The sequence below is a fragment of the Amphiura filiformis genome, chromosome 5 (assembly GCF_039555335.1).
Source record: "Amphiura filiformis chromosome 5, Afil_fr2py, whole genome shotgun sequence".
Taxonomy (NCBI): domain Eukaryota; kingdom Metazoa; phylum Echinodermata; class Ophiuroidea; order Amphilepidida; family Amphiuridae; genus Amphiura; species Amphiura filiformis.
Window position 1 is genome coordinate 73,281,701 of NC_092632.1, and position 13,395 is coordinate 73,295,095.

At 32.8% G+C, this 13,395-nt stretch overlaps 1 protein-coding gene across 1 annotated transcript in view; it reads left to right on the plus strand.

Moving 5' to 3' along the window:
• LOC140153679 (adipocyte plasma membrane-associated protein-like) overlaps nt 1–2,907 on the plus strand; it is a 43,127-nt gene extending 40,220 nt beyond the window's left edge. Inside the window, exon 10 of the mRNA XM_072176488.1 lies at nt 341–2,907. Coding sequence (XP_072032589.1) covers nt 341–556 — 216 coding nt within the window. The 3' untranslated portion in view covers nt 557–2,907. The remainder of the gene's footprint in view (nt 1–340) is intronic.
• Nucleotides 2,908–13,395: the final 10,488 nt, after the last annotated feature.

The following is a 13,395-nucleotide window of genomic DNA, read 5'->3' on the forward strand; positions in this document are numbered from 1 at the left end:
GCACAAAACACATCACATTACAGGGGCGGATCCAGGAATTTTTGATAGAGGGGGCGCCTTTTAGTCAACGACGAAAAAATGGTGTTAAGGGGGTTACCCCCTCGAAAACTCAACGGTTTTGGCCCATTGTTTGCTGCTCATGGCGAATTTGTTCATTTTTAAAATTTGTTCATTTTTTGTATTTTAAGTTGGGCCGGCGCCCTTTGCTAGGCAAAAAATAGAGGGGGCGCGCGCCGGCTGCGCCCCCCCTAAATCCGCCACTGCATTACATCACATAATATGTTAAATAAAATAACATGCATTTATCATAAGTCTATTTTATCACTTTTTTTCCTTTCAGTTGTTTAATCAAGAATTCATCATGAATTTTGTACCAAAATACGGTCTTGTGGTTGAACTAGATGAAAATGGTAAAATTATACGTAGTCTTCATGACCCAACAGGACAAACCATCACTGGAGTGAGTGAGGTGTTAGATCTAGGCTCACATCTCTATTTTGGGTCTTATGATGCACCATTTATTGGCAAACTAAGCTATCAAAATGTGTATTCATAGCAGAATGGTGTGGGATGGGCTAAATGAGGCCTAAAAATGTTTTTATTGCTCTAAAACCAAAAAAAAACGACCCCAAAATCTGAAAAAGTAGGGTCACATTTTTTTTCATATTTGAATTTTTAAATGTTTGGTATAAAATTTGCAAAATGTTTTACCTATTCGTAGTTGGTTCCATGCAACTCTAATATAATGAAAAAACAAGCCTGATAAACCTTATAAATCATTGTTTACCAATATATTTTGTAGTGAACTTGCATTTTTTAATATTTTAATGCAATTTGTATGTGGCAAAATATTTGGAGCTTCAAGGGCAATACAAACTTTTTTATGCCTGGGGTAATGTGTGCATTTATATGTGCCCTTTGTTTAGATCTGCATGGAATCGGTGTGAAACACATGTCTGTTATTATTGAATCAGTGATATGAAGATTTTCTCAAATGGAGACAATTTTTATCCAAAAAAAGAATACAATTGCAATGTACAATGTGAAAATGAATACCTTAAGCTGCTGTTTGGACAAAATCCAAGATGTTGGATAAAAACTCAAGATCTGGAGGTAAAATAGCTAACCGATAACACTGAAACATGATTTAAGCATTGGAATGACACAGCTATTTTGTTTTATTTTACTTTATCTCAGTACTTAGACTCAATGAAAAGTTATCTTATGATTTTGAGGGGGGAAATCGATACTTGTAACAAAATCGAACATTGCTCTGAGATGTAATATGTGATATGAAGCAACAAGGTTCAACAATGCATTCACATTTTTTGCTGGAGACTCTTTTACATGTTTTGTATAATTATGTTGTGCTTTAATCTATACAAGTACATGCTGTATCATGTAATGCTCTATATGGTTTACATGTCTTCCCAAGATATTTGAAATGAATCATTTAATTACTATGCAATGAAATAGTATGTTTATTTAAAAAAACATTTTTTAAATCTGTATATAACAGCACTGTACTGTAATTACAGTGATTTATGAATGGCAATAATGATCTATTCTGGCCAAATCAGGTTAAATGGACACAATCATGTTAATTAATGGTTACAGAGTTTCTTTCTTAAAACTTTGATCATGCAATAGCTGCCCTGTGAACATTTTGGCAATTTACACACAATACTCATCTACACATGGCAGCTATTGCACTTACCCACTTCTGGCACAGAGCAGTGGATGTGTACACAGTGCCCCTGGACAAAACACCAGTTTTGATCATCGGGCAAAGCTCTGTAATCAGTAACATAAAGGAGCCAAGTTTCATCTGATTTTGCCAGAACAAGTAACATGTGTGTGTATGTAAAGTATGATTTTGACTCAAAGAATTTACTAGTTCTTCAATATTAAGTGTTGGAGTTTCTGCCTTTAGGGATCAATCAAGATTTAAATGGAGTAATGTTTGGGGTCATAATATTTTTACAGAGAAAGGGGATGCAATTCTTTCTTTAAAGGATTTAACAAAAGGAAAAAAACAAACATTTTAAATGGTGGTGTATTTGTTAGTGGGGATACAATAATTTTCAAAATGGAGAACACATTTTTTTGAGGGAGCACAAAGTGCATGCAGCATGTTTTGTCAAAAAATATGAATTCACAACCCCAGTATAAATATTGACTAGTCCCTAATTATGGTTACTCAAGAACCACAATAACAAATAATGTTCATGTAAAAACAAAATAATACATTCTCGGTTCTGCTGGCTTATTCCATACATTAATATTTGCCAAAATACCAGTATAAGTATTCAGGTTCAACATTAAACCTGTAATAGGCCTAATTGTATATGTATTGTACATTGTACCGGAATTTGATATGTATATTTTTGGAATATATTTGAAAAATAATTATTGATTACAAATGTATAGAGAAAGGGACTACACTAAATGAATACAAACTTGCTGCACTGTTGTAAAATATGATTTTTTATGATATATAGAATTGTTTACTCTTATGAGTCTAAATTAAACATGATTGGCATTATATCAGGGGTTCCTGACCTTTTCGAAAGTGATCCTATTTTTAGAAAAACAGGCAACTCATGAAACCATGACAGATTTAGAGAATAAAGGTATTGTTTTAAGCTGCTGTCATGCATCTATTGTCTCATATAACACAGGCGACATTATTATATTAAGTAGAACAATGACGCAAAGCCAAGTTGTTTTACGCCAACAACAATGATCTCGCCTTGTTATATCATACAATAAATGCACGACAGCAGCAAAACACAATACCTTTATTCTCATTCTTAAGGGGGTACTACACCCCTAGCCAATTTTTTGCTTACTTTTGCGTTTTTCTCAAAAATTATAGCGCATTGGTGACAAGTAAGATATGTATATTAGGGCTCATATTGAAATTCCAAGGTGTGCGCCATCCTGCAGCTTTCCTGTGCTAGCCTTCTTTTGTTAAAATCCTGGGCAGGGTGTATCACTGATGCATATAATCCATCCGTTTTATGACCGAGCTTTCCTTCTTTCTGTGTGAAAACGTGGTAGGGTATTTCAATATGAGCCCTTATAGGTACAATGACTACTGCACTGAAAATTCAGCAACTCAAGGCAAGTAGTTATTGATTTATTGATCAAATATTGGTTTTCCCTCATTTTTGACTGTAACTCCACAACTGTTGTCTGTGCTGAAATAAGATTTCCAGTGTAGCAGGTGTAGTCCTTGCCCCTATAATATACATATCTTACTTGTCACCAATGCGCTATAATTTTTGAGAAAAATGCAAAAATAGGCACAAAATTGGGCAGGGGTGTAGTACCCCTTAAACACTTCAATTCAAATAAAAATATTAATCAAATTAAATCCTACGTTTCACATGAAATTACATAGGACTTACTAGAATTGAAAAGTCTCATTATTGCTAGTGCCTCACGATTGGTTCAAATAGCACATACACATATCACGTTGATATGTACTGCCGAACCGTGTTATATCTTGTCATATAACACGGCTAAGTAAGAGCCAATAAGATTGCAGGAAATTTCTCAAGTGTTTAAGGGATCTAAAATGAGCGTTTATTATGTTTGACAGTATTTTTGTGGGACATGAGAGCACCTCAGACCTATCGAATTGCATTCTGAATCTGAAGCATGTCTTTCTGATATCAAATAATTTTCATTTTTTGAAAATCACAATATAATACAAATTTTATGACAAATTATATAAAAATTTGATATTTCTCAAATTTTTGATATATAACAGTCCTCGAAGTAAATTATATAAATCTAATGATATATTCTTAAAGTGTATGTAGCAGGAAGGAAAAGCCGACGGTCAATTGAAAATTTTGACATTTCATATTGAAGATATGGATTTTTTACACAAAAAGACCTATTTTTTTTGGTGTTTTGGGAAAAATAATCCATATCTTCAATACGAAAGGTCAACATTTTCAATTGATCGTCGGCTTTTCATCCCACCTACATACACTGTAAGTATAAATCATCAGATTTATAAAGTTTACTTCAAGTACTGTTAAATATCAAAAATATCAATTTTTAATGATTTGCCATAAAATGTGTATTAAATTGCTAATTTCAAAAAATCAAAATTATTTGATATCAGAATGACATTCTTCGTATTCAGAATGCAATTCGATATGTCTGATGTGCTCTAATGTCCAAAAATAAATACTGTCCAAACGTTCATACCCCAGCCCTTAAGAATGGTGTCATTATACTATAATCTCTATCAATAACAAATCAGATGCGAGGCATTTACACCTGATTGAAGACCTTTGATCAGTACTGTACTGTACTATTTAGGGCTATCATTTTCTTCAGAAGGGGGGTCTCAAATTTACAAAAGTCAGCATCAATAAAATTGTGACCCCCTCCCTATTTCGGCAGCAAAAATTTTATGACCCCCTAACACCGATACACCTTGCCCCCAGGCTAAAATTGTGTTGAAGTCAGTCTTTTTGAATAAAATAAACACACTATCTGGTCATCTTAGGACTCCCTACATTTTGGTCATCAAAAATTGTATGACCCCCCCCTATTTTTCATTCCAATAATTTATGACCCCCTGTATATTTGGGAGCCCCCTCTTCCGAAGAAAATGATACCCCCTTATATCAAAGTGAGTTGTTTGTCATCAAAATCAATTTCATTTCATTTCTGATCGCTAGTGCAACCTCGCGCAGGTTAAAATAAACCTGCTTTTCAAACACAGGCTAGCTGCAGGTTAATTACATGCTAAATTAGCCTGCTTTTTTGGCAAGGGGAGGTACTGTAACTATAATTTACTTGGATGTTTCACTTAGCTCAATCATGGTTGGAAATAAGAGGTTTACAGTGGACTGTATTATATACCTTGCAAGAGTGATTCTTTTATAGATGAGTTGACCTCAATGTTTATCAACAAAGGCAAGGGACTGGTATATATCGATATGCTTGAGTGAACTCCATGCCACCACTTCACTGTTCAATAGCCTTATTGTGATGTGGTGGGAGTTTTAAAAACACGAGCCCTGAACAAAATATGATGCGCGCTCATACTGCCAGGCAAAAAACAATGGAAATTGTGATGATGTGTGCGCATACTGCCAGGCATTGACGTCAGAAATCACCTCATCTATAAACTAAGTAGTAATAGAAAGTACAACTCCTAGATGGTAGCTAAACAGTACTAGATTGTTTTATAGTTGTTTTTTGTAGAAATTTCTTATGTCATAATGATGCCAATTTTGAGTATTTGTAACTCACCCTGTTAGCTTTTAGTAAAGCTGTTAGAAGATAGAACCATAGGATACACCTAGATATTAACAACTCTTTATTGGAACACACTTGCCAAAAGACCCAAGATTTCATTCAGCTATTTTGATTTTCCTAATTCCTAATTAGCTCTATTTTTCTAATTATCTCCGTGAATAATTCACCGTATGTTCATATAATTATAATCTGCACCGTAAAAATCTTTCCAATATCTGTGTTTAAACATACCAACGCCAAGAAAAGAGTTCATGAATAGGTGCAGTGTCAATCTAATAATATGCGAACTGCACCTAATCATAATTCTTACAAAAGTCTTCTTACTTAGATACTTTTCTTTTAATTTGATTTTTAGTATTGTAAATTATGTATTTTAAGTCTAATGTTCTATATTGTTTAATTTGTTTTGTATTAATATTAATTATTATCCTGTAATATGTATTTTTGTGTGTGTAACACAGCCCCATGGAAGAACAGCATATTGCTGACCCGGGATTGCTGATCCTGGGCCTTTTGTGCCAAAATAAAGTTGATTGATTGGGTGATTGATTGATTAGTTGATAAATTGATTGATTGATTGATTGGGTTATTGATTGATTGAGAGTTCCAATGTGTCTCAGATGCTAATGAAATTAAAATTTTCATGGTGGTAAAACAACCTTTTGACAGTGTTCTTGTCATCGTGTGGATAAAAGGAGAATCATTTGGATAAAAAACATTTTATTTATACATGTACTTTGGTATCATCCACACCATTTCTAAACAATGGGGGGGGGGGAGATTTTATGATCTAGTTTTATGTGTTATAATAGATTCCTAATGATTTTTGAGGAGGTTTGGGAAAAGGTTAAAGGTCATTGGACCTCAACCATTGCCTGAAATAGGGAACAGAATTAACAAAAGTATTGCTGATCTCTTGGTAACTATATGATAGAAATACTTAATTAAATGAGCCCCTCAATGTAAAACACCTGTACATAAAATACATGTTGCTCCAAATCAATGTGAAATTAAACATGTGAAAGCATGGCCAGCTGGCAATCATGATCGCAGACTGTCTTGATCGCCTGATTCAGTTGTCCCTGTATTGAAGCCCCGGATTGAAGCATCGTGTTGCCTGTGCAATTTGATTAAAATGCATGCGCGTATTTTGGGGGGGGGGGCTTTGGGGGCGCAAGCCCCCGGGGGAAAAGCAAGGGCGGCCAAAACGAAGGGGTGGCGGAAGAAGAAGGGGCGGCAAAAAGCAGGGGGCGGCCAAAACGAAGGGGTGGCGGAAGAATTAGTAAAGAAGAAAGGCCGGAAAAAATTGTGAAAAAATCAAAATGTGTTCCGTTTAGGGCGCTAGCGCCTAAAATCCTTTTTTTTTTGCTCTTCACTTTTTCAAAAATTGGGTCAACCTTTTCGGGCTGTTGATGAAGGGGCAGCAAAATTTGAATTTTCGTTAGACCCCCGGGGTAGGTTTCTCTTTTGTTCATTTTTGCACCACAATTTTTGACAGACTGCACTGAGACTCTAAATTACAGTAAATCCATGTTAGATTTGTGTGTGTGTGTGGGGGGGGGAAGGGTGTTAAAAGATCAATACAGACAGGGTAAGAATAGATTTCCGATTTCAGTATTTGACTGAAGAATTGGAATATATTTTTGTAACTTTATAAGAATTGAGTTATCAAATTTATATTACCATGCATATTCAATTGGAAATATTTTTATAAAATTATGCTGTCCTCTTTAATATGATAACCACTAATAAAATTTGGACAATTTGAACATAAATCTGTCTTTGAGAAGTGTAATAATGTATGTGTGGTGATCTATTTATGTAATAATGAGCCATTTGTCATCAAAATCAACTTTCATTTCATATCTGAGGACTGTTAAATCTGTTACAGCATATTGTATTCAATTGAATGAGCAAAAATTATAAATGGAAAAATGAATATTGATTTTGCTTGACAACTCATTTTGATTTATTATCATGATCTGCAATATTGCTTTGCAGTATTAAGATATAGACCCTGAATATATCTTCCAGGGTCTATGGTGAAACACACTGTACACGTTAACAATGAAAAGAAAAGTACCGTACTTTTTTTAATTTATTTATTTTTTCGGCTTTGGAGTGTCCCTGGACCTAGACCTAAATGCTAGGATCATTCATGGTTGAATTTTTTTTTTAAATTGGAATTTTGCACGGTGTTTTGTGTTTTTAACACGGAATGTCTGGTAGAAGCAGACAGACCGGGGAAAACGAGGGTAGGCAGATTTCTTTCATGCTTTGATGGTTTAGCAAGTGTCCCAAGTTATGCACACTGGTGACATTGAAAAAATCTCACGACCCCTCTGGTACGAGATACAAGACCCCCCTAAAATGACCCCCTGCCTCCCCCTTTCCAACAACAAAAAAGCTAGAAAATTGGTATTTTCTAGATGATCAAATATATAGAAAACCATTCACAATCAAAAATATACTCTGCAGGTATTAAGTTGACATATTAATCTTAACGGATATGAAAGAAAAAGTAAAAAATCTAATTGGGTTGTTCCATTTTTAGGAGGGTGTTTTCCTATTTTTCACTTTTTGAGAAAAAGTGAAAAATTCGTTTTTTACCCACTTTTTGATGGAAAAAATAAAAACCTTCATACCTTTTAATTTTTTTTTATTTTCACATGTAAACTAGTTTCATACAAGACTAATTAAATAAAGAAATCAAAATCATGGAGAGTATTTTAATTTTCCAGATAGAAGCCCCGGAAGTGGACTACTTTTTTCATATTCTAGCATGCAGATGTTGTAAAGATATTGAGTTTAAATGGTTTTTTGAAGTCTTGATTGTGTATTTTTTAATAAACAGAGATTGTTTTTCCTTTATAATGTCTAAGATGACAATCAAAGGTATTTTGAAGCCCGGGCTATTCCATTATAATACAGAGGTATCACCCTAGAACATCTCAAGTTTGCTTATAATAGGGCCTAAAAAGCTAGAAAATTAGTATTTTCAAGATGATCAAATATATAGAAAACCATTCACAATCAAAAATATACTCTGCAGGTTTTAAGTTGACATATTAATTGTAACGGGTATGAAAGAAAAAGTAAAAAATCTAATTGGGTTGTTCCATTTTTTAGGAGGGGCGTTTTCCTATTTTTCACTTTTTGAGAAAAAGTGAAAAATGCGTTTTTTACCCACTTTTTGACGGAAAAATAAAAACCTTCATACCTTTTAATTTTTATAATTTTCACATGTAAACTAGTTTAATACAAGAGTAATTAAATAAAGAAATAAAAATCATGGAGAGTATTTTGATTTACGAGATAGAAGCCCCGGACTACTTTTTCCATATTCTAGCATGCAGATGTTCTAAAGATATCGAGTTTAATTGGTTTTTTGAAGCCCTGATTGTGTATTGTTAATAAAAAGAAATTGTTTTTCCTTTATAATGTCTAAGGTGACAATCAAAGGTATTTTGAAGCCCGGCTATTCCATTATAATACAGAGGTATCACCCTAGAACATCTCAAGTTTGCTTATAATAGGGCCTAAAAAGCTAGAAAAAGAGCATTTTCACGATGATCAAAGATATAGAAAACCATTCAAAATAACAAAATATACTCGGTAAGTATTAAGTTGATGAATTACCATTAACAGATATTAAAGAAAACATAAAAAATCTAATTGGTTTGTTCCATTTTTAAGAGGGGTGTTTTTTCTATTTTTCACTTTTTGAAAAAAAAGGGAAAATGTGTTTTTTACCCACTACAATGCTGTAAATATATTGAATTTAAATGGTTATTTGAAGTCTTTGTTTCTCCTTTATATTGTACACTCAAGGGTATTTTGATGTGTGGGGTATTCCATTAACATACAGAGGTGTTTCTCAAGAAAGTTAGCTTATAATGGTCCAATAACACCAACAAAGGTAGAAAATTGGTATTTTCATGATGAACAAAGATATAGAAAACCCTTCTCAATCAAAAATATAATCTGCATGTGTTAAATTAAATTACTCTTAATAAGACTACGAATATAAGAGAAAAGGTAAAAAAATCCAAATGGTTTGTTCCATTTTGGGGAGGGTGTTTTCCTACTTTTCACCTTTTGAGAAACAGTGAATAATGTGATTTGTAACCAATATGTTGATGCAAAAAATAAAAACCTCCATATATTTTAATTTTTTAATTTTCACAGGTGAACTAGTTTAAGGGCTCGGATAGCGATGTTTTCACAGATTTCTTTGTTGGAATTGAAAGCACATGAACCTTCTGATATCAAATAGTTTTGATTTTTTGAAATGTGTGATATAATGTTGTTGTTTTTTTCAAATATACCAAAAACATTTTGATCTTTTTGGGAAAATATGAATATCTTTAATATCTATATAATTATGAAAGGTCAAAAATTTTAATTGATCGTCGGCGTCGGCTTTTCATCCCATCGTGAATTTCAAAAATCAAAATTAGTTGATATCGGAAGCACATTCCTCGTATTCAGAATGTAATTCGATATGCCTGATGTGCTCTCAGGTCACATACAAAACATATGAAACGCCGCTATCCGCACCCTTAATTTCAGACTAATAAATAAAGAAATACAAGTCATGGAGGATATTTTAGTTTACGAGGTACACATGCCAGAAGTGGACTACTTTTTTGAAATGCTAGAATGCAGATGTTTTTAAGATATGGGCTTTTAATCTTTAATGTGTATTTGTAATTAAAATATGATTTGTTTTCAGTGTGGCGCCATGGGGGGACTCTTTCCCCATTGGTGGACATGTAAGTAAGATGCAATGGTTGTCTCAATGATATGACTGCATATTTGTGCAAACAGCAATAGTGGAATGTTTCCAAAAAATGAAATATTTTCCTATAAAAACACACAAATTAGAATAAGGAAATAAGGCATTTTGAACATTTTGAACATGGAGACCTGGATATTTAAAAAAACCCATTTTTTAAGTCTTAGTTCCTTATTATTATATATAAATAACCATATTAAGTTTGACCAAGTTAATGCAACTCTCCTAATTAGCATCATATTGTAGCGATATGAGCATTTAGCATACCGCACATCTATTATCTGCTCAATATCAGCCATTTTAAACAGTGGAATATAGCAAAAACCATGATAAACTCAGTTTTCTACAAACACCCCTTTGAAAAAATGGACTAACCCTGGCTAATATCACATGTTTGTGTCACCGTAGTCATGTGGTATGGAGTGATAAACAAAATATTGCAGTTTTGAATTGAAGCCATTTCCATATGCAGTTCCTAAAATTAGGAACTAAGGCATTTTGAACATGGAGACTGGATATATATATAAAAAAAACATTTTTAAGTCTTTCGTTGCTTATTGCTATAACAATATTTGTCAAGTTTGACCAAGTTAATGCCAATCTCCTAATTAGCATTATATTGTAGAGATATGAGCATTTAGCATACCGTACAGCTATTATCTGCTCAATATCAGCCATTTTACACAGTGGAATATAACAAAAACCATGACACCCCAGTTTTCTACAAACACCCCTTTGAAATAATGGACTAACCCTGGCTAATATCACATGTTTGTGTCAGCGTAGTCATGTGGTATAGAGAGATAAACAAAATGTTGCAGTTTTGAATTGAAGTCATCACTATATGCAGTGATATGGAAGTAGAAGTGTAAGTAACAAAAATGCCTCATTTGACTTTCCTGATTTGACTAATTGTTAAAAGTGCCCTGAATTGGTGGATATGTAAGTAAAATACTAAAGAAGTCTCCATGATTTAGAATGCATTTTTGTAAACATCAAGAGTGGGGTAATTTATGACAAAAAAAATAAAAAAAAAAAAAAAAAAGGTATGAAGGTTTTATTTTTTCCCTCAAAGATTGGGGAAAATTAGGCATTTTCAACATTTTAAAAATACAAGAATATAGTGTCACCCCTCATGCTGAAAATGGAACATTCCAAACATTTTTAAAGCTTGCTGTGCATTTTTATATTGTAAAAATATGTAATATTACATGACAGAAAAAGTAAAGTGATAAACCATTGTGTTATATTCAAACATGTCATCTGGAATGTGTGCAAAATTCAATATTTTCAAATTTGTCAGGGGTTAGCAGAAGCCAATTTTAGGGTGGTTTTAGGGGGTCTGGTATCTTGCTCAGGGGGGATATGAGAATTTTTCATCACCATTTTCATGAATACTTTAGGGAACCTAATGAAACTTCAAAATATGAGTAAAAAATGCTGACCCCTCTTTTCCTAGATTTTGCTATATTGTACTGTTTTCTGAGATATGTAGTGTTAATATCAAAATTGATACTTTGTTTTCATGTTATACTCTATTAATGATATCAAAATGCATTCAAATTCAATGCATTTTGATATCAATTAATAGAGTATGACATGAAAACAAAGTATCAATTTCCATATTAAAAACACAAAACACCGTGCAAAATTCCAATTTTTTTTTTTTTTTTTAGGTCAACCATGAATGATCCTAGGTTGTTTTTTTTTTAAATATTTTTGTTTTGAAATTGAGTATAGTCCCACCCCAATTTTGAAAAATGTTCACCCAAAATGGGGTGGGACTATACTTCAAGCCAGTACGGTAATAAGGGTTGTTTTTTTGCAACCAGGCAAGTAGGTCAGGAAAGTTTTTCAAATATGGTCTTAAAACTTATCAAATTAGCACCCTAATATCCACGAATATCTGCCTCCTACAGAATGTTTCAAATGCATTTATAATTTTATATTTGCTTGCATTTTCCAATATTTTAGCAACAATTTTGTTGTAAAAATCACAGGATTTTTTTCTTGTGTATGAAATACATGTAGGTCAATAAATGTGTATCACTTGTTTGGAGTGAAATTGTATAAAATAATGCACTTGTACTGAGATGTTGATGCATCTAATAGCATACAAGCCCTGAAGCAGGGAGTGCATTAGACACATCAACATCTCAGTATGTGTGCATTATTTTGTACAATATCACTCCCATCAAGTGATATGCATAAACCTATAATTGATCACCATTAATAAAACATACAAGTTCAATTAGTTCCACAACTAAATAATCAATTGCTGTTCTTTAACATAATGAACTCTTTATGATTTATTAGCCCAATCAAATTATGAAATTGTCATTGTCCGTTATAAATAAAACCTAGTAACAGTTGGCATGGTAAAAGTTAAGACAAATTAATTATTTGTCAAACAATATCAATATTCATTCATTTGTTTAATTTTTTTCTCTTTAAAAACTACTGTTTGGTTCCTCATGTTTATTGTCATGTTGCTGATAATATGTGACGTGTCATGTCAAAAGGAGACACTTTTGGGCAGGTTATCAATTTTGAGGTTTTTACATATCTTAAATAAAGATACATTTTGCTCTACAACGCCGTTTTCCCCAATGCAATCGGACATTCCTAAGCAAAGATATTGAGTTCGGAAGTTACGGTATTATAAAATTGGAAATTGAGATATCGGCCTTTAAAAATATTATTGACAATGTTGAGAGTAGGAATTACCTTGAAAAACGCCTCAAAAATACAAGATGCCAGTTATATTCGGTCTGAAACTATCAGACAATATTTTTAACATTAAAAATATCACAAATTCAAGCAACAAACCAAAATTGTGAAAAAAATCACCCGGCAGATTTTTGGCTATTTCTCCATTACAATCCTGCCCAAAAGTGTCTCCTTTTGACATGACACGTCACATATTGAGTTTCTAAAGCACTTATTCTTTCAACAGTTTCACAAAATGAATTTTAATCAGTAATAGAAAGCAAAATCAGTCAGAAGTCAAATAAACTCCACAATGCAGTTCTTGTGTTTTTTTTGCTAAAATCAGGTAAGATTTGAATAGAAATAGAATGGGAAAACTTGTTACAGGGCCTACAATATGTCAACATATTTGTTTTTACGGAATTTTAAAGAAAAATAAGTTTATAATAACACATAATAGTGATAATGTACATATAATAATACGATAATGTTTATTCCAACAAACCTTTCTTAACCAACTATTTTTGTTCAGACTCTATTGTTTGATTTAGCCATTAATGTTGTATGTCATTTAAGAATATGTTTGCAAGTAAGTAAAT